General features: G+C 29.3%; 3 protein-coding genes and 2 long non-coding RNA genes across 5 annotated transcripts; 2 read left to right on the top strand and 3 right to left on the bottom strand.

Moving 5' to 3' along the window:
- Positions 1–2760: 2760 nt before the first annotated feature.
- Positions 2761–3666, bottom strand: LOC113395078 (uncharacterized). Its single transcript, XR_003368627.2, has 2 exons — positions 3332–3666; positions 2761–2962 (listed from the first exon to the last, which is right to left on the bottom strand). It is a non-coding gene; the product is annotated as an uncharacterized LOC113395078 (long non-coding RNA).
- Positions 3667–7443: 3777 nt separating this feature from the next.
- Positions 7444–8537, top strand: LOC135193417 (uncharacterized). Its single transcript, XR_010309224.1, has 2 exons — positions 7444–7689; positions 8185–8537. It is a non-coding gene; the product is annotated as an uncharacterized LOC135193417 (long non-coding RNA).
- A 1575-nt stretch (positions 8538–10112) lies between these two features.
- On the bottom strand, positions 10113–12310 carry LOC113395073 (uncharacterized). Its single transcript, XM_026632619.2, has 5 exons — positions 12034–12310; positions 11800–11948; positions 11264–11355; positions 10979–11189; positions 10113–10553 (listed from the first exon to the last, which is right to left on the bottom strand). Exons 1-5 carry the CDS (start codon positions 12075–12077, stop codon positions 10174–10176), a joined length of 876 nt encoding a protein of 291 aa, XP_026488404.2. The 5' UTR covers positions 12078–12310; the 3' UTR covers positions 10113–10173.
- A 2297-nt stretch (positions 12311–14607) lies between these two features.
- Positions 14608–17187, top strand: LOC113395072 (uncharacterized protein). The gene is made up of 4 exons (XM_026632618.2): positions 14608–14876; positions 14953–15235; positions 16147–16457; positions 16548–17187. The coding sequence occupies exons 1-4, from the start codon at positions 14764–14766 to the stop codon at positions 16795–16797; spliced, it is 957 nt and encodes a 318-aa protein (XP_026488403.1). The 5' UTR covers positions 14608–14763; the 3' UTR covers positions 16798–17187.
- A 164-nt stretch (positions 17188–17351) lies between these two features.
- On the bottom strand, positions 17352–19944 carry LOC113395074 (uncharacterized). Its single transcript, XM_064215767.1, has 5 exons — positions 19836–19944; positions 19502–19626; positions 19334–19425; positions 18917–19127; positions 17352–18536 (listed from the first exon to the last, which is right to left on the bottom strand). The coding sequence occupies exons 2-5, from the start codon at positions 19605–19607 to the stop codon at positions 18157–18159; spliced, it is 789 nt and encodes a 262-aa protein (XP_064071837.1). The 5' UTR covers positions 19608–19626; positions 19836–19944; the 3' UTR covers positions 17352–18156.
- Between the last annotated feature and the right edge of the window lie 2569 nt (positions 19945–22513).

Raw genomic sequence — 22513 nt, forward strand, 5'->3', positions numbered from 1 at the left:
TTTATTTATTTGGACTACCTACCTAAGGTAAAGAAATTTTATTTATCAGCTCGCCCGCATTTCAACATACGATATTTCACTGCCCTCATTTAAAAAATACTGTTATAAAAATCATTGATAATTTTAAATTAAAATATTAGATTTTTTAACACTATTTGCGTTTTACCTGTTGACACAACAGGTAAAACGCACGTAGCACGCAACGTTAGGATATATTGTAAATATATATACAAAAAAATGGTAAAAATATAAACGTTACCATTTATTTATGAATCCTTATAAAAATATCATATTATTTTAAACGTTTTACAAATAACTAATTATTAAGAGTACATATATTTTCTAAGTATTAGATGGATAGATTGCTTGGGTACCAATTGAATTGTATTTATTTAAGGTCATGAATTGCGAAGTCAGTGATAGAAATTACAAACACATGTAAAAAATGACGTTTAAATTATAATTTAAACCAGAAATTTCAAAATATGTAAAAATAAAATTTCGTGGGTAATGCGCTATAATACATACCTTAATAATACAATCAGCCCTGGATGCGGAAGCAAGGTTAACAGCTTACAAAAATAAACACTTTTTAGTACTGTTCGCTACACCTAATATATTTTAAGAAAAAAATAATAATTTGATTAACAGCTATTGACAAGTTTAATTTTAATAAAGATACCATTTTTCTATTACTAATAATAACAAAAAACTAAATACTTATTCCAGTTTTATTATTTGGTTTTGCCTTGTTAACGTAATTGCCACGGGTGGTCTAGACAGTGGTACTAGTGCATAGATTCACAACGTGACGACACTGAAGCCCACCGGAGTGTGCTGGAGTCTTCAATTGGGGCGGTAACGAAACAAGAGTCATGTCAATTTTTTATATTATATTGCATACACACACTTGTTCACTATTATATTCCGTCAGGAGGACTAGTAAGTTGTTTTACTAATACGTTGTTAATAACGTAAGGTTCTGTTAGGAATATAATCATTAGTAAAAAGTAGTAAATAGACAAAGTTCTAAATCACGTTGACTTTGATTAGTTAGTGTCTATATGTTTGACATTACGCTAGAAAGCTATGTTAGGATATGATCTATTCCAGGGGACTCTGTCACAATAGTTAGGATATATTGTAATTAAAAACTGTGCAAAAAGTTTATAACTGACAAAGAACTAATAAACCACTTTGTAGCCTTTCGTGCTGATATTACGTATTATCCAAGCCCACGCTCTTACTCATCAGAAATGTCGATCAAGTCCAATACATTGACAGAGAAAATCTCTGTAAATTTACAAATATCTCATCCATCATCTGACCAGAACTGAGGTGCACACAGAGATACCCAATGGATATAGGGTACTGCCTTAGTAAAGTGTACGTCTAAATATAGTCCAGCAGAGTAATAAAGTCCTCCCAACTAAGTCCAATTAGCGGCTTTGTAATTTCACTTATTTAAATTCATAATTCAACTCCCTACATTTTCTTACCCATAAAGACAAAAATATACTTAACTATCATCATCATATGGCCTCTGATCGGATCTCATCGGACGGTCGCTGATGCGTCGAAGACCACTTAGTCCCCAAGATCGAGAAGGTAGTGGATGCTATGCGTAGTCTGCCGCCTAACCTCGAAGAACAGAATTAGGAAGTTCGCCGTCTCTATACCAGCGTCGTGCGTTCGATGAAAGGGCGGCTCAACGGAACTATTTGTTCACAAATTTCAAGCGTCCGCCACTGAAGGACTAAAGATCCAAAATTCGCAGCGAAGAGTGTCGCAGAGTAGACATAGCATGATATCCTACGAGGTGGGAACAGTCTTAGCGCATAAATTGTAATATTAATCGATATCATGCCGAAATTAACAAATGGAATTGTATGTTTCAAATCAATATCAAATAAGCTTAATTAGGGTATTCATAAAGTATATTTTATCATATTTACTAGTACTGGTGCTGGTTGCTATGTCGAGGTTTGTCAGTATGTACGTAAATATCCTCTCTATACGAGCAGGTCAGTGTTCATATTATTTTAATAAGTAATTCATTATATTTTGTATTATTGAGTGATTCGGGTAAAAGAGAATCGTTTATATAGATATATACACATATATTAAATTAATTTGCAAACTCAACATAGCTAGTGGATTCTTTGTATGGTTGCAGATAAAAAGGATAGATGGTTTTTGGTACACCACTCACCACCATACGTCGAAAAGAACATTAAGCCGTTGATTCTGTCGGATTACCGTATCGATTATAGAACTTTACTATAATAAGGAAATAATAAATAAAATAAACATCTTCAGTAAAAAATATGACTTCATTAAATAATTGCAAACTTATTAACTAATCCACTAATTAAATCAAATTTCAAACAAAAAAAACATACATATTTTGAAAATGATTACATGAAAAAAGAGGCGTCTACGAATACTATATTAATTCTTTATACGCAGAAACACGCTTAATTCTGCATGATTTAGATAATTATAAACAAAACGATAGCATTGATAAAGCTGATAAAATAAAAACTTTGTCGAAAACACGCCTTGATGGTTAATTTGAAATTATAAATGATAAATCACATGTTATTATATTATTATACTCTGCCATTTTTATTAATTTACGTCTTGGTGTTGTCTGAAAATTAATATTAATTAAATATAACAGGTTAAACATAGGACTAATTATATTGATTAAGTAAACATAAAATATCCACTAAATTGCTTCTAAGCAATACAAACAAATAAGTCAATTTAAGTAAACTTTTATTAGTTTTAGAATTCCATAACTCTAATTAAAAACTGCTTTGTTTGCGACATTGTTTGCACTGCTGGTTCGAATAAGGGCGTTGTACATCATCACTTGAGGCAAGGGAGGGACAAGGCTAGGTCGAGCGCTCAGGTGACTTACTGATGGTATTTGTTTAATGCCATTTTTTATTGGTTCCTGTAAATTCTTTTAAAATTAGAACTAAGAATTAGACCTGTAAATGTATAATGTATAGATATGATATAATTATTTAATTTCTATAAGTTAAAATAAAGTGCAACTTTTCTTATAGTGGTCTATGGTTTCTTGAATCAAAGAAAAGAAAATGTTTTGCACTAAACGTAATTCATTTTACAGCTAAATTACATCGTTATCATTTATCATTTTGTAATTGAAACTTCTAATTAAAAAGCATTTAATATCACCGAATGATTAAGTTATAAAATAGTCACGATGTGACGCAATCAACGTCAATATATGTATATAATAAATACATATATATATACTACATGATTACAACTTCTAACTATAAAAAAAAATAAATACCTTTTCTTGAATTAGTACAGTAAAAGCAACTGATCCTATTATAAACACAAAATTAAGGACAAAAAGTGAACAAGCAATTACCAAAAAAACGGTATCAAAACCCATTTTATTATTTTATTGTATGAAATTTATATACATATATATAACTATCGATTGGAAGCTAGCACGACACTGACTGATTTTCTGTACTTCTTAGCTATCTAAATACTATGTTGTATATTTTTATCGTGTATTGGATTTTATAATACTGGTGGATTTACAATGGATGGCTTATAAAGACAAATTTGATTTTGTATTCATACAAAACGCAGCGAATTATTAATAATCATAATTGTTACTTAGTAAAAAACGTCATAAAAACGCGTGGATAAGACGATTTTTTCCTGCTAATGGTGGGTTCATTCAATAGGATCATCTGGATCAAGTTATAGATGCTCGATACTCTAACAGATACTTATAGGTAGTATCAAAAATACATAAGAAAGATATCGAACTTAAGCACAGACTTATATAAGTTAAATTAAAAACACAGTTACAATCAGGTTGCAAAGGTAGCTCTGAAATTTTAATTCTAATCAATACGTAACAAAAGAGCATTCTTTAAATATACATCCGATACTTTACTAGATAATCATTATCTAATCACTAATCACAAATTAATAATATCTATAATCATAGTGCAATCTGCAGACCGGACTATTCAATACAATAGACCGGATATAACAATAGTGGACAAAATTTAAGAATATTTAATCAACATACGCATACCTTATGGACTCAATCTACAGAGCACCATCAATGTAAAACATCCACAATGAACAAACATGGAATTAAAAGGCCATCGATCGATCGTTGCTTTACCCCAAAAATAATGCAGTAAGACATTATACAGTAGCAAAAATATACTATGCAAGTTATAGTACAATATCGGGAAACAGTCCCATCTTTGTAACCGCAAATGTCGCAGAGCTAAGCCTACTAACGCTAATCCATTTATATAAGGGGCCTATTGCAATTTAGTATCAATAATAAGACCCTTTGTAGGAAACAATTTTCTCAAAGATCTAATTTTAGATTTGACATTCAAAATAAAATTTGAGGGTTATTTGACTATCATAATAAGTTAACAGCTTGTCGAAATAATATTGTTTACCGTACCTATATTAAAAAATATATATGGTTGTCGCGCAAACAAGGCTTAATATCCGTCTTCGCAGTTTCATCCTACCCTTGACAAAAACCTTGCATCCGTATCAGCCGAGGAAAGTAATCGAAGTGCTCTTCCTTGTGTGCTTGAAACACCGTAGGTATACATGTCTTTACACCTTACACTACGCATGTCAATATTGCTGACTTAGACGACCATACCTAGATGTATGAAATCTGGCCCGTACCCTAGAAGCTACTTCGGCCACCGTAAAAAATCAACCCTAGATAATAAAAACTTCGATGATGATGATTTATAAATATAAAACGAGTTTATTTTAAACACGCGCCAATGTCAATCAATGTTATGCTTGATATGTGTTTTTTTTTATTTATTTATCCATTAAATATACATTTCATTTTATGTTCTACTGTTTTAAAAACGATGTAACAAAAACCCTATTGGATTTATCTGTACATCGATTGTTTCTTTTTTCAACACATATGAAATTAAAAGTATACCATAACAATAATAAAATACAAAATAATAAAAAAAAAGGAAGTTTCTTAAATTTTAAAAATAAGTTGATAGCTGACTTACAATTATTAAATTTAGTTTATTCTTGGTGTAACTAAAATCGTATTCGTTTTGTATCTACTTTATTAAATTGGGCCCTTAATTACATTTGAATCAGAAATGATTTATGCTTGAACGGTCCTGAATTAAAATCTAGAATTACATTGGACCGGATCGCAAATTCTACGCGAACAACCGAAATCAACAGTTAAAAATCTAACGTATATACTCCCTATATACAACATATACTTACATCTTAACTCAAGATTACAGGTTCAAACACAGGCAAGCATCACCTTTTAGACTTTTAACATATGATCAGTCTTTAAAGATTTTATAATATAATCTTAAAACTTATTATTCTTGTAAAAGTGAAACTCGAGTATCTTGTCACAGGACTTTACGTATTAGAAATCTTTTTGTTTTCATTTCAGTCGTTTAATAATATTTTTTGACATTTTTTCTATCAAAATAATCAATGTTATCAATCGTATCATTCATGTAAAGCGATGCCACACCAAGTGCTTATTCCTGTTTTGGCAAAAACGTCGCAAAGGGAGGCTCGAGTTCCAAGACTGTAAATACCCGAATAGAATACTTGCTTACTGTATTTACTACATCGCCTACAGTATCAATAAATTTATATATTATTCCGTTTATCTACAACTAGTGTGTCCCACGCGAATCTATGTGATAATTTTTTTTTGAATTTTCAAACCTATTTTTTTGGTTTTGTTTTGATTTCAGTTCATTGTAAATTGCAAATCACTCATTTAAATTTGGCGCCAAAACGATGAAACCTTTTTTAATGATTTTTTAATGTCAAATAGTATCCAGTAATTCAATTTGAGTTTATTGATAACAATTTATTTTAATTTTATGTAGAATAAACTTTCACTTTGTATTAAATTAATACCTGACCTGTTAATTAATTTGGTCGCAGTGATCGTTCATAGGTCGTTTTTAGTTCTTAGCTACAAGAACGGCACAGCCACTGACTTTTCTACTGCGCCTGCTGAGCAAGAAATGTAGTACCAGAAATGTGGCTTCGATGACATCTTATACAATAAACTGCTCAGGGACACTAATAAGTTCAAAATTCGGCAGTGTTTCTTCTCGATCATCACAGATACGAAGAAAGTAAGGTTCTGCCCATGGTGGCTCGCTGCGGCCAAGCTGAGAAGGTATTGAATTCGATTCAAGTTCGCAACCTAGCAGTCAGTCAGTCAGTAAAATATTTTTTTATTAAAACACAAACATAACCTGTGTCGTAATAGGTTCGCACGTTTTTCATTTGTTTTTTTTTTTATATAGCCGTAGCGCCGCTCTATAAGCGGCCAGTGACTTTTATCAAAATCAATAATTTGTTAAATCGTAACAGTTTACTTTTCTGCACATTTACGGCTGGTGCTCTATATTTAAAATGAGACCATAACCGATTTTTTATGTGCAGCTATCGTCCAATAATCACTGGGACAAAAATCGGCTTACGCTATTAGTATATAAATATAGGATTTAAGTAAACGTAGAATACGAGTAAGTAGGTACCTGCTAAATTATCAAGCAAATAAAAATTCCAATCAAATTATTGAAAAATTTCAGGTAAATACAACTAACTTCGTCTTCGTTCTTCTTCATTCGTCGTCGTATTAGAATAAATTTTAAATTATACTTACTAACTTTGTCTACATTAAAACTGGCTTAAAATATTTGAAGCCGTTTTCAAAACATTTGTTAATTAAACGCGGATAATGATGAACGAAACAACGGACGAAATGAAACCTTGCGAACAATGAGTGAATGTCATTTCGGGGCCACGATGGCAATTCAACCTAACACAAACATACAACGATGTATGAATATAACCGATAGGATTTATTAATTTATCGGTTTTATTATGATAAAAATCTCAATACTTTACCTATCTATAAGATTTTATATCAACTCATTAGCTATGAACCATTAACAGGCGTTTTGAGATTCCGTATAAAAATATATATATATATGAATATGTGTCTACCTACATATTACATTGTGTTAAATTCAAAACAAACCTTTCGATTTCTATTTTAGGACGTTTAAAAATAATCTCTATTCCCTAAGTGATGTTACGTTATATTATGTACCTTAATAGTAGTTTTAAAATTTATATAAAAAATAGCTCTTGTATATAACATGGCGTTTCTATACATTAGAAGGACTATAATGGTTTCGATAAAATACCGGCAACAAACTAATGGTATTCGCGTGTTAAAGGTTCCGTACAATAAATACTACTTATTCAATAATCAGTGTATCCATTATCGAGTTTTATTATTACGCTACTAATTAGCCATTGGACATTTATTTAAGGAAAATGATTTACCTTTCTTAAATAGATTTAAAAAACTAATTTCCTTTCAATACTTCTATTACGGAACCCTAGAAACTGTACAGCCAGTTTGATCACTGTAACCAGCAGTCTGTTTTGTTCGCGGTTCGAAGCGGTGCATTAACCTTGTTTTGAAATTTATTTAAAACATTTAACATGACATACGCTTTTTTGATAGTTGTTTCCGTGGCTATCACGTTTAAGTTATTGTTTCTAGGTTTTTCATTGGTGGTTACGTATAAACACAGCAAAAGTGATGCTAAGGTAAGCACAAAATCTTTACGTTTCATGGTCCCACTTATATTAACTACGTCAGCATGCTAAATTAATAAAACGCACTTGTTAAAATACTAAACATTTCCGATTATTTAGCTATGACGGTAAACGATAAAAACAAGTAGGTAAGGTTAAATTATTAGGTGATTTTTAATAGATCTACTTTTAAAATAACCATCAAGTAACGATAATCGATTCCTCAAATTTTCAATAATGATTATAGTCGAATTTTGACGACTAGGTGATAAATAAACAGATAAGTTCATACATAGACATTTTCATCAAAAAAAATATTTTTCTATAAACTTGTCAAGTTATAAATTCAGTTATATTACATTCAAGCGAACTGTAACTTAACAAATTATGGCTAATAGGGTATTTGTAAAAATCAATTCAAAGTAAAAGTTATTGTAAGATTGCGTTATATATTCAAGTACACATTACACAATAGCCAATTTATGTGTTTCGTATTTTCTGTTACAGGCCAATATGCAGACAAAGCAGAACAAAAACCAATCATTATCCGCGTGGAAACGCTTCTCTCGTATTTTTATACGAAAATTATCGTATTGCCCCGAGACGTCCAATAACAATCATAGTTTAAAATTATAGAATGTATATTTAAAATTTGCTTAATAATTAATAATGCGTTACAATAGATATAATCATATTTATTTATACTTAGATAGTAAATTACTTTAAGAAATTATATGCATTCAAGATTATATATTATAATAATTGTTATGAAAATATATATTTTATTTAACTATATTTAGAAATAAATAATTTAATTAGGTAATTCCAATTTGTACAAACGATAATTATATTGATTTTTTGTTAAACAATAACTTACTGTTACTGTCTTTGCTTTTATATCCCTTATTTACCAGTTAAGATTATATATTTAAATACTTATTAAAAGTGCTGCCCTGGTCCTTTTTTTTTGTTTTGCACATGCACATTTGAACTAGCTACGGAATATTCCTGTAGAATAAACTAACTATTCTATACATGCTAACAGATCTGCTATATTATGCACTAGAAACAGTTCTTAAATAAAATAGGTAATAGGTATATCATTATTTAAGTTACCCGTAAGATATAACACATGAAATTATTATAATAACTTCATTTCCTTTTACATACGTTTTATTGTACATAAAATACGTTTAAATTTGAAAGTCCTTTTTTTAAGTGTGAAAACACTTGTACAAGAAAGACTTGCTCCTCCATAACAAAACAAAAAAATAACAATACAAAAACAATATGTTAAAGCTATAAGTGTTTTCATATAACAAACAACAGAAAAAAGTTATAAAAACAATAAATGGGGTCAAAAGGTAAATATTTATATACTCTTTAACACGGTGTTTTGATAAATATTATTTTCTTACGGGTAAGACTTCGCTTATTGTATATAATTGTTCCGCATCTATATGATTTTAAAAGGATTACTCTCAATAAAAGTCACCGAGCTCTTTCGATCTCTCAACTATAACATATACATATTATACATACATTAGCTTTAATTTTACTTTAAAAGTTCCGATAACAACTCAGCTGACATTCAAATGATTTTTACAAGAATCCACGATGAATCCGCTATTGGTCCTTTAGATTATAACCAATGAAGTCACGCTAATTGAAGGTCAAAGTTGTTTATTTATCTCAACTCATGCCATTTCGAATTTATACAAGTAGGTACATGAATAAATTGGCACATATAAAACTTCTATTATCTCCTAAAAGTATGAATGAAAAGCGAACTGCATATGAGAAACGTTAATATAAAATCTCTTTTAGATTTTAAATATCTGTAATTATAAAGCAACTGGTAATCTCTAAATTATCTCTCTTGAAAATCATCTCTATTTACAAATTTTCCAGTATTTTTATTTTCTTAAAGAAATATCGGCGGTAATTGTCACCCATATACCATACCCAAATATACAAATACTTTACTAATTACTGCCCATGCCATACATTTGTGAAACTCTTTACTGGTTAACATTAGACACGATGAATCTTTTAATATCTTCAAAAATCAAGTAGATGCTTATTTGTAGCCCTTTGAAATATGTGTGGTTACTTGTTTATCTCATACTTTTTATTTTGTTTATGTAATATATAACTATATTCTAACGATTACTAATATTACATAAATTTGTATGTATATTATAATCATATATATACTTATATTTTATATTGTAAATTCATTTTAATTAATTTATGTAAACTCTTCCACACCTTTACACTGCAACTTTAAGTCCTCTACCCAAAATTGTAATCATATGGTGTATAATAAAGCATATTTGTACACATAATCTCATACTAATATATAGGTATCAAATGTAGTTAATACTGTCAAAACAACAAAAAAAACTTCACTAATTTTATTAAAAAAAATGGAGTAACAATATAATAAAAATTATTTATTCAAATAACAAATAATATATAAAACAATAAAGTATACTATTTTTTGTCATAATTTTCAACGATTAAGTAACTCATCTCTCTCGTAAACTGCGACCATTTCACGGTTCTTTTTTGTATATCAAGTTTTAAATTGTCATTTTTATGCATCAAGGCTTGATTGATTACCAATTTGTTGAACTCATGAACATGTGGATGATTTTTGTACTCGTCGATATTCATCCATTTGCAATCTTGTACTTCTCTTAGGGACAGTGTTATTTTCTCCGATAAAGCTTTCATCATCAGGAGTATATAAATATCTGAATTGCCAAACATCATATTGTGTGTATGTCTGAACGTTATTAAAGATAAGAACTCTGAGTCAATTCCTGTCTCTTCTTTAACTTCTCTTTGAGCAGCTTTTACTATATCTTCACCTAAGTAATAAATATTAAACACATATTATGTTTAATGAAAAATGAATTAAAATATAAGTTACTAAATGGCATAAAGCAAATGAAGTCTCATGAGTATATCTTTGTTTTTTTATGCTATAAGGTGGCAAACGGGCAGGCAGATCACCTGATGGAAAGTGTCTAACACAACACTGGGAGGCTTGCAGATGCGTTTATTCAGTATTTAAAAATATTAAAGATTTTTTCCACTTTATGAAGATTTATAAACAATCAATTTTTAAAAAGCTTCATATGTATGATGTACTTTCATTTCTTAATAAAATATTCTTAATAATAACTGATCTATGTAAACTTTTTTAGGTGCACCACCATTTGCCTAGAATGCTTTTAAAATACTCAAAACCATATTCTTTCAATAAAATACAAAATAAATAAATCATAATTACCTCTTTCAACATATCCACCAGGAAGTTTCCAATGTGGGTAATCATAGTGCTTTTCGGATATAGCTAATAACTGATTTCTTCCATTCAATACTAATGCTCCTACACCCAGATTTGTGTGACAAGCCGGTGGCAAGTTAGGCTCTGAATCAACGGGCAACCATTTGTACATCATCACAAAATCATCTCTGGCATGGTGAAAATTAAAACCTTTCTAAGAATACCAATATAATTTAACAAAAATCTATCTACCAATACAACACCCATAAAAGTATAATGTTAACTTACTTGGGCTAACATAGGAACATATGCCGAATCAGTTATGTTGATCTTGAACCATATGCATCTTCTGCCTTCAATAATCCAACTTTTTAGTGATTCTGAAATGTATTTATGGACAAATATAATAATAGCCTAAATTTTCCGATCTTATAATATTAGTTAGTTATATTTTTTTCGAGGTGCAGGAATCTTTACTAAAATAAAATGTCATTTATTTTGAATTTCATAATGATTATATCAATTTATTATTGAAATTGTATATATTCTAAATCATATTGAGCATGATTAAGAAAGACATAATAAATTTAACATAAAAATTAAAATAATTTAATTGGTACACAATCATATATCATAAAATGATAAAGATCCAAAAATTTAGATTTCATCAAATAGAATTGATTTTCTATGTTATACAAAGGCTTGTTATTTAGGTTTTGTAATATACTTTAATTATTGCTAACTTTAATAGGTTACCGTAAATAAACAGGTATAAGGGCAAAACTTAAAATTATAAATGTGGAAGACAATAGTAGTTTACATACCATCTAAAATTTTCGAAAATGTTTCTTTTTTACATTGTAACTTTGTAGAATCAACAGTAACGCCGTTAAATCTATCTTTTTCTCCAGTAAATTTTCCATTGTGATGTAATGAGTAATTGCACTGTGGACATCTAGTACAAGAAGTATTTCTAAAATTGAATAAAAAAAAAATAATTAATTGTTTTTTAAAAACTATATGTGGTCGAAATAGCTTTCTAGTGTACCTATTTTTACCTTGTGTTTTTTAAATGTACGATTAATTTTTTTATTTTCAACATATTAATATCTAACAGAAATTTCTAATAAAATGTAAAATAATGCAATATTTCCTTATAAAAATTGTGCTCTTGCTTTGTCCACTAATTAAATTACTATTGATACAATTAAACGAAAGTACTTATTAATAAATTAAAACTTATCTCTAAACTAGCGATACAGTTTTTATCAATAAGTCAAAAAGAAAAACACTGTCAAAAATTGTCAATGTCAATAATGTTGGTTTTTTTTTAAATCATTACGTCGGCCTACACTTTCGTCCCAATACTGTTCGCTCAATGTGCGGATCTGGATCGGGAAATTATCATTGGCATCAACACTCGCGGCTCGCGCCAACGTTGTGTGTTGCTGTATCGAATTAATTTTTCAAAGGCATCTGCCATCCTTCACTGTCTGTTCAGTTTTCACAACTAGTGTTGGGCATAATAGTTCGCAACTGAGATCGCTCGGTTTAGGTCGCCGAACCTAAACGAACTAGTTCGCTCTTTTAGTTCTTCAGCTCCCAGCTGCTTATCGACTACCGAGCATCTGCGAGCTGTCGAACAAATGAACTAAAACAGCGATCTGACTTTTATTGATTCAAAAAAAGGGCAGATCGTTCGGTCGTTTTGATACTGCACTTACTGTGACAAGAATCATAAAAAGATTTGGACTTTTAATAAAAGATAAATGAAATGAATATTCGTAAAATAGATTTTATTTATTGCAAACAAATAGGTTTATTATTTAGGTAATAATTAAAATACTCTTTTAGTAATTCTGCTTTTATATTTTTATTAAGTTTCAAAATTATAGCTATATAAAATAAATTTCAAAATAATCAACGATAACTTATACATATTATCTTTCTTGACAAGCATGTCAAGGGACCAGTGCCGCTACAAGTGCATACGTAAGTCGCCTCGGAAACGAAAAGCAGTTCACTACTTCACTGAGCAGTGAGCGAGTGACAGGTAGAATACCGCGCGAGCGAGCGAGATGATATTAGTTTATTGGCGCTACCTTTTCTCGTTCAGTAACGAACTATGGAACGAAAAATCGGGGATCTAGTTCGCGTAGTTCATCTGTGGGAGCGCTCTTTCGAACTATCAACTATTCTAGCGGCAAGATACGATGGCCGTTTTGACACATTAAAAAAGTGATGTGAAATGTAAATTTATTATCGATATAATATATTCAAATCTTTGTTTTTTTGCAAGTAATTTAATTCAAGTTTTTGTTGCAAGTAGTATCTGATTAAAAAGGTTTAATAAAAGATATATAAAATAAGTTTAAGTAATATATTCGAACGAAATCAATTTAAATCAAATATTGGAATTAGAATGAATGACTTTATAAACACATTACATACAAGAAATAAATTGATACAAAAAAATAAACCAAAAACACTAGTGGCTATATTTAATCGGAGTCGTCCATACTGCTGCTTTCACTCTCACTGCTATCGTCACTCACATTAATTATAAGTTCATTTTCTAAAATATTATCTATTTTCACATTTATTTCATAATCGTCCTTTATTAATTTAATAGTTCTATTTACAACCTTTTCCAATCACATTCGATAAATTTTATGACTAACTGCACGTCACTATTGACAATAAAGAACAACAATTTGCTCCTTTGATGTAATTATTTATTAAATACGAAACTTCATGAGCGGGCAAACGTCAAAACGGCCATCATAGCGTGCCGCTACTATAGTTCGTTCGCGAACTACACAACACTATTCACAACTTCACACGTTGCCGCCAACGTTAGGCTAATAGGGTATTCTACTATGTTTGAAAAAGTACTTCAAAATGTTGATTTTAATTTTTTTTTATTTCCTAATAAAAAGCCACAAATAATATACTTTGGCAAAATAAACAAGTTTTCTTGCCATAAAATAAAATTAAATTTTAAACCTTTTTAATTCTCTCATATTCCAATTAAGTTATTATTTATATTCAAAAACCTGCATTAAACAATTAAAAACCACATGCTATTAAATAAACTGCTTTTTCCGACGGCCTAGTGGCTTGCATAATATGGTTGCACAATGCACATCTATTAGTCTTGGGTACATAGCTTGAGTCGGATACATAATAAATTGTTATTAATTTTAGAATTCAAACTGTACGAAATTTGGAAATTAGCTATTTGAGTTAGATGTGTCACTTCTGTATCACAGAATATAATGATTCTGTGCTTCTAAATAAAAGGACACAATATTACAGATCTAGTCATAAATCATAATATTAAATAATAATTAAACTTATGATACAATTATTAATTACTGTCCTTTTTTAAATGAACTTATATTATATTTCTAAATTAATTAATAATAAGTTATAATTTGAACTGAACATTATTTTTAGTTTTATTATATTAGAATTAAATTATTGTAATGTACAAAAATATATTATTTCATCTATTACTAAACGAGTATTAACCGGCCTTATCAAGGTGTCTTTTGTAACAGTTTACTTTCTCCTTTACTCTAGACAAATTTAAATACTTTTGACATTTATATGATGTAGCTTTTTCATAAAACATAGATATTTTAAAATTATTTGGTTATTAACCAATGAAATAAATTTTAGAAAGAATAAGTTTCATGTGGTAAAGTGACTTTTTGTGAAGACGTAAATTAAAATAAGTGATGTGAAAGATTTTCTCAGGAATAATATTATCTCGAAAACAAATTATGGCTGGAAGAGGAGAAAGAGGTGTATCGCGAGTTCTAGATAAGCTCGAAGCATCTGTGAATTCGGGTCAATATTATGAAGCACATCAAATGTACAGGACTCTTTATTTCAGGTAAATCTATAAAATAAGAACATATTTTTAATATAATTGAACACTATCTGACCAATTTAAATTTACATATTTTCAGGTATCTAAGTCAAAAGAAGTATACCGATTTGCTTCAATTATTGTATAAAGGTTCAAGTCTTTTACTACAACGCGATCAACAAGGCAGTGGAGCAGATCTGGCAATTCTGTTAATCGAAGTTTTAACAAAATCAGAAACAAAACCTTGCCACGAATGGATAGATAAAATATCAAAATTGTTTGAAAAGATGAATTCAAGTATTCCCGAAAGGGAAACCTTTCTAACAAATGCTGTGAAATGGTCCATGGATAATAATAAAAAAGGACATCCTTTACTTCACAAGGTAAGGATAAAGTAATTTTATAAAATTTACTATGCCACAACTCTAATAAGACATAACATCATAACCTATAAAATGTTAATAGTAATCTTGGCCTATAAATTGTAGTACAATAGATTATCAATCTTTTTTGCTCAGATAATCTTACTCTTCGAGTATGACTTATTAATTTACCCAAAATTATCATATTTTGCTAAATTAACAGTTTCATTATACAATTATAAGAGTAATTAAAATTATTTAGCGTAAACATTGTTCTTTTATTAAGCTTATTAAATTTATTTGTGAGTTAAACAGTTCAGATTATGTTGCAACTAATTTGTATTGAATACAATATAGTCATAATAATTATGGGTAGATGTTGGGAATGAAATAAAATTTATATTTTTTTTACCTCATACAAAATCATTACCCATTTAAAAAGAACTATTGCAATGTGAATATGACGATGAACTCCTGGATGATTTTGGCAACAACAACAATTCTCAAAGAAGAGCCGCCCAACTCCTTGTGATACAATATTCAGATTTATGCGCAAATACAAGTGCACTGTCTAAATCCAATTACACATATATTTTGGCATAATAATTGTACAAACAAGGAAATAAGAATTAATATATAACTTTATTGAACTACCTCAGACTATGCTGTGTATATAATATATAAGTTAAATCTCATACTTTCATTTGAATATATAGTAATTTAAGGTAATTAATACCTTAAATTTTTACAACAAAATAATTGTATAATTATATATTGATGATAAACCAGCTTTTCTAATTTGCTATGAAAATTTTAAAATCATACAAATAAAGTTTTACTAAATTAGCTCAACATAGTATGTATTTTTTGGAATTGGTGTTGTGTTAATTACTCATTTTTTCAAATTCACCAATTTTTTTTTCTGTTTATAGAAAATTGCTGAAATATATTGGCAGGAGAAGAAGTTTACATCGGCACATAGACACTTTCTACACTCAAGTGATGGAGCGGCTTATGCTAATATGTTGATTGAGCTTCATACAACAAATGGACTCAAATCAGAAATAGATTTGTTTATTGCCCAAGCTGTTCTACAGTGTCTTTGTTTGCGTAATATTCAAATGGCTACAGAAGCATTTAACAAATACACAGGATCACACCCTACTATAAAAAATGACAAAGGCCCACCATACTTATTCCCATTATTAAATTTTCTATGGTTTCTATTACGTGCTATTGAACAGTAAGTAAACCAATAATTTCTCTGTGTATTTAAAATATATTTACTGACTAATTAGATGCTTATACATTTTATTTATTTTTTTATTTTCAGGAAACATGTCATTCAATTTAAAATCCTAAGAAGCTGTTATGCTATTAGTATAAAGCGTGATCCAAATTATTCAGTGTACTTAGATACCATTGGACGAATTTGGTTTGGTATTGAGATCCCGCAAGATAAAAATCCTAATTCTATATTTGGTGGCCTTCTTAAATCTATTATAGGAGATGTTGATGTTGATACTTCAGATGAAGAAGGGGATGGTTTGAGAAAAAGTGCACCAATCCCTGACTTAGACTAGCTGTGAAGGGTTAAAGCAAAATTTGCTATTTATAAATTTTAATCACAAACATCTGCATACCTGCATATGCTGATTCAATGTGTATATTGGGTGAAAGTTGTTTAGTAGGAAATGGTTTATGTGATGCAAAATATATAGAATATTTGCTGTCTCAAAACAGACAAGTAAATTTATTAATTTTTAAACCAATTGCATCTTCTAAAATTTTTTTTTAAGTGAAACCATTTAGTTAGAAAGAGAGCTTATAGTCTTATAAAGCACTTTTTATAATACTGGATTGTTTTAATGAAATCATCTGTTTAAAACTGTATTTGTATTATATAGATTATTAACATTATTATTATACTTGTTCTATTTGAATTTTTATTTATTAAATGGCAATATTAAATATTTTTTCTGTATATGTGCTCCTACCATCTATCTAAAAACCTAGACAAAATGTCTTATTTTTAATAAATTACTGTAACATTGAAAGGTATATCTTAGTTCTGCAAGAACACATTAATTGCAAAAAACGACTAATTGTTTTAATAATAGAAATACATTAAAAAAAGTAATAAATAAAGGTAGAATTTTGCAAGCCTGTCTGAGTAGATACCACCTACACAATAGATACTTAGTATGGTTGTGTTCCAGTTTGAAGGGTGAGTAAACCAGTGTAACTACAGACACAAGAGACATGATATCTTAGTTTCCAAAGTTACTGGTGCATTAGTGATATAAGGAATTTTTAACAATTCTTACAATGTCAATGTCTATAAGCAGCCCATTTACTATCAGATAGCCTAGTTACAGGTTGATAGCTGCCTTTATAATAAATGTTAAAATTTCACTTTGTTTTTCATCATAAAAACAGAATTACCCATATTTGGTATTAAGTAATTACAAAAGTACAAAATAATAATATAGGTATGTGTCCTGTGTTAGAATTGTACATTTTGTAAATAAATAATTAATAACATGTCAACATTAACAATTTTTTTGCTGATTATTAAGTTCTTGCTTTATCTAATGATATAGTTGTCACAAAAAAAAGACAATTAAATATTTTAATTTTTATAGTCATCTAGTATTAACAAGCAGGAGTTATTACAAATATATGATCACAGTTCATTGTCGATTCTTTTAGAAGCCAACAAATTGTTAATTTTTATTAAATAAGATACTATATAATTAGAATCACCTCTAACATTTTACGATATTTACAACACTTACATTTTAAATAAAAGTAAATTACTGTATATTTGTAACCATTTACATTTCATATAATATAATTGCGAATATTTTTATTGAGGTAGCAAATTACTTAAAATTTTAAATTACTCTTCTTAGTATGTTTAATAAAAATTGTAAAATGTTTTAAATTTTTGAAATATTTTCTATGGTAAGTGAGGTGATAGCTCTTGACCACGTCCCAACAGTAATATTACTCTTTTGAAGATTGAATTTAATTCCTCTTTCCTTTAAATCAAGTGCTTGGTTAACAATAAATTTATTAAATTCATGAGCATGTGGATGATTTAAAAACTCATCTACACTCATCCATTTACAATCTTTTATTTCCAACTCTGATTTTGTTATTGTTGTTGAGGTAGCTGTTAATAAAACTACAACATAAATATCTGAATTGCCAAACATTGCATTGTGGGTGTGTCTCAAGGTGACCATTGATTCAAAAATGGCATCAATACCAGTTTCTTCCTTCACCTCTCGTATGGCTGCATCCTTGATGTCTTCACCTGAAAATAATAAAGAGACATTTGTTATTATAATTTAAGTTTAATAAATAAATATGATTCTGTTTAAAATATATATAGATTCTATCTAATCTACATAAGTATATATAGATCCTAGCACTGGGCACTTTCCACATCATTTCCTAACACACCAATTTTTCAAATTAGTTAAAAAACCATGTCAATACATACACATATATGTGGGTATCATTTGAAATAACCTATAGTAAGGTTCTACAAATTATACCTTGTGCGAGCAACATAATAATGGCAAGAAAAATATATATTATATGTGTTTGGAAAGGAATTTAATAACAGATCTAACTTATTCTTGTATTATTAGTATGCTAAGGATTGCAAATATTATATAAGAAAAAGATTACCTCTTTCAACATATCCTCCAGGGAGTTTCCAATGGGGATATTCAAAATGCTTTTCTGTCACTACAAGCATTTCGTTCTTGTCATTCAAAACTAAACCTCCAACTCCTAGATTTGTATGACAAGCTGGTGGTAAGTTAGCTGTACTGTTTTTTGGTAACCACTTGTACATCATAACAAAATCATTTCTTGAGTGATGGAAGTTGAAGCCCTCCTGAAAATATTTAATTATATCATTATAAAAAACGTATTAGTTTCTGCTTGCTTTATCTTATATAACTGCTTCCAAGGAAGTTTAATTCGACAAGATTAAAATACATTGTCTAGTGAACAAAAATCAATAGACATTATTTCCATTAGCTTTTTAAAATAAATCTACTTCCTTTTACATATTACGTTTGTCGAATAACAAATATTTACATTTGCAAGAATTGGTATTAGGGCTGCATCATTGATGTAAATCTTAAACCAAATGCATCTTCTATTTTCTTCTTCCCATTCCTTTATAGAAGCTAAAATAAAAGAATAAAATAAAATATATTTAAATGTGTTACTTTTATTTGTATATAAAATTGTAAATAAAGTCACCTAACAACTGATTTAAAAATTGATTTGGATCACATGGTTCTTCGTGAGAGTCCACGGTTACCCCATTATATCTATCCACAACACCTTGGAATGTTTTGGATGACATTTTTATTTTTTTTTGCACACTGAAATATGTTTCAAGAAGGAAATTATTCTACTCTTATGTGGTAAAACACTAAGCAATTTATGAAAATTGTAAATAAATAGGAAAGCTTCTGAAAAGAGTATGTATTGTTCTTTAAATAAAATAAACTTTAATGTAAAATGTATTTTCTTGTCTTATTATGTAATATTGATTAGGTATAACTACACGTGTTTTTTTTAAATATATTACATTTCTAAATTGTTATCACAATAAGTTATCACTTATCATCGGGATGTCAAATGACAAATGTCAACAATTGAAAATTCAACACAAATAAATATGTCAATGTCAATATAATCCATACTTCCATACTTAATATTATAAATGCGAAAGTAACTCTGTCTGTCTGTCTCTCTCGCTTTTACGCCAAAACTACTGGACCGATTTAAATGAAATTTGATACACAAATAGTCTAAAGCCTGAGAAAGGACATAGGCTACTTTTTATTTTGAAAAAAGTGCTGTATAGGGTTGAAAAAGGGCGATGAAAGGTTGTAAGTTGTTGAAAGTATTGTCATTTTTAGAACTAGAAGCATAAAACTTATATTTTAGGCTGTAAACTAACATATCATGACACCCACTTGAAGAGCGTTTTTGAAATTCTACCCCAAAATGGGTTAAAAAGGGGTTGAATGTTTGTATGGCAGTCCGTAATTTTTTAAGTTAGAAACATGAAATTTTATTTTTGGGCTACTGATTAAAAAGGAGTACATACTTATTTAAGTGATTCTGCATATTCTACCCCTAAGGGGTTGAAATAAGGGTAAAAAGTTTTTATGGGAGTCAGTCATGTTTTAAGATAAAAACATGAAACTTTATTTTTGTGAAACGGATTAAAAATTATTATATACGTATTTAAGTGTTTCTAGATATTCTACCTCTAAGTGGTTTAATAGGGGTTTACATTTCTTATATAGATTAGTCTGGAAGTCCATATTTTTTTAAGTTAGAAGCATGAAACTTTATTTTTGAGCTACTGATTAAAAATGAGTAGATACGTATTTAAGCGTTTCTAGATAATCTACCACTAAAGGGGTGAAATAAGGGTTGAAAGTTTTTATGGGAGTCAGTCATGTTTTAAGTTAAAAACATGAAGCTTAATTTTGTGAAACTGATTTTAAATGAGGAAATACGTATTTAAGTGTTTCTAGATATTCTATCTCTAAGGGGTTTAATAGGGATTGATATTTCTGATATAGGTTAGTCTGGAAGTCCGTCATTTTAGAAGTTAGAAGAATGAAATTTTATTTTTGGGCTACTGATTAAAAATGAGTAGATTTTTAAGCGTTTTAAGTATTTAAGCGTTTCTTGATATTTTAGGCCTAAAGGTAAAAAGTGGTGTTAACATTTCGTATTCAGGTTAGTCTGGAAGTCTGTCATTTTGAAGTTAATAGCTCGAAATTTTATTTTTGGGCTACCGATTAAAAATGAGTTGATTCGCATTTAAGCGTTTCTGAATATTCTACGCTAAGGGCTGAAAAACACACCAATTCGGTATACAAAGAGATATTACATTAACGTAATATTTTAAGTTAATTTGTAAATATATTCATATTCTACGCGGGCAAAGCCGCGGGTAACAGCTAGTATAGAATATAGACGTACGGTGACGGACTTAATGATTTAATAATAATCGCATTAAGTTTATGAATATAACGTCGATAGAATCAATAACTCACTTCACTTTACCAAAGTTATTTATTTTAAATTAAGTTACGGTTATAGCTTTATTATTATAAATCATAAAACAAATATAACTTTTAAAGAATTTTGAATATAATCTCGGTTATAAAGTTAAAAAGTTCCGCATATTATTTTGTTAATTATAGTGCCAACAAGTGAAGAACTGATTTTTAACCAGAGGTGCTAACTTTTAAAAAAAAACCAGAATATTAGATTTTTATATTTAGGTAAACTTAAAAAAAAAAACAAATTTAGCTAGTCAGGATTCATATTGCGTCATAGGTATGCCTTTTAGGATGTTTGAAAAAAATAAGCCTTTGACTTTTTCTCAAGCAGCGGTAATAGTGCCCAATAATGTGAGCATATGAAACAAATGTAATATTTTTTAAAGTGATGTACCCAGACTTATTTGTAGAATCTGTTTAATTTGAGGACCTCTTTTCAAGTACACACCATAGATTCAAAACAAACCATTTTTTTACAGGTCACCTGTATATACGGCTATCTATTGGATGTGGTAGCATATTATGGTTCAATGTTCGAAATTTTTAGTTAGTGATATCTCAGTTTATAATAAAAATGAAAAAAAAACTCTAACATATTTTTATGATAAGACAGGTGTATGTATTATTATTATTATTGTTTCTGGAAATGTCTGTTTTGACTGGACTGTAATATATAATATATGAATGTTACTATATCGACCTCGGAAAGCACTTAAGAAAAGGGTCTCTTCAAAAGTGTTGGATTACCATCCTATCGGATTATACGAGCAAGCGAATAGAAAGTGCACTTGTGTTTATACACACATTTGTGCACTATAATATCTATGCGTACAGGGCCGGACCGTAAGTTTAGGGGGCCCTGGGTTAACACTACTTGGGGGCTTACCTAAGACATATCTGAACGTAGACTTGAATTAAATTAATTGAATGGGTTTGATTAATTGCTGGACTCGCAGGGCTGTAAACCATACGATCTACTTAATTTAATAAAGTTATGGATTAATTTGCATTATCGTCATATTTTAATTTTGACTTGACTTAGCTGAGGCCCCTTTGAATCCACGGGGACCTGGGCTGAAGCCCAAAAAGCCATTTGATAGATCCGGCCCTGTATGCGTAGATAGTTGGTCATTGGCCGCAGCTAAGTAACTAACTACTTAATATACTTTTACTTGAGGTA

This window comes from Vanessa tameamea, chromosome 9 (genome assembly GCF_037043105.1).
Source record: "Vanessa tameamea isolate UH-Manoa-2023 chromosome 9, ilVanTame1 primary haplotype, whole genome shotgun sequence".
NCBI lineage: Eukaryota > Metazoa > Arthropoda > Insecta > Lepidoptera > Nymphalidae > Vanessa > Vanessa tameamea.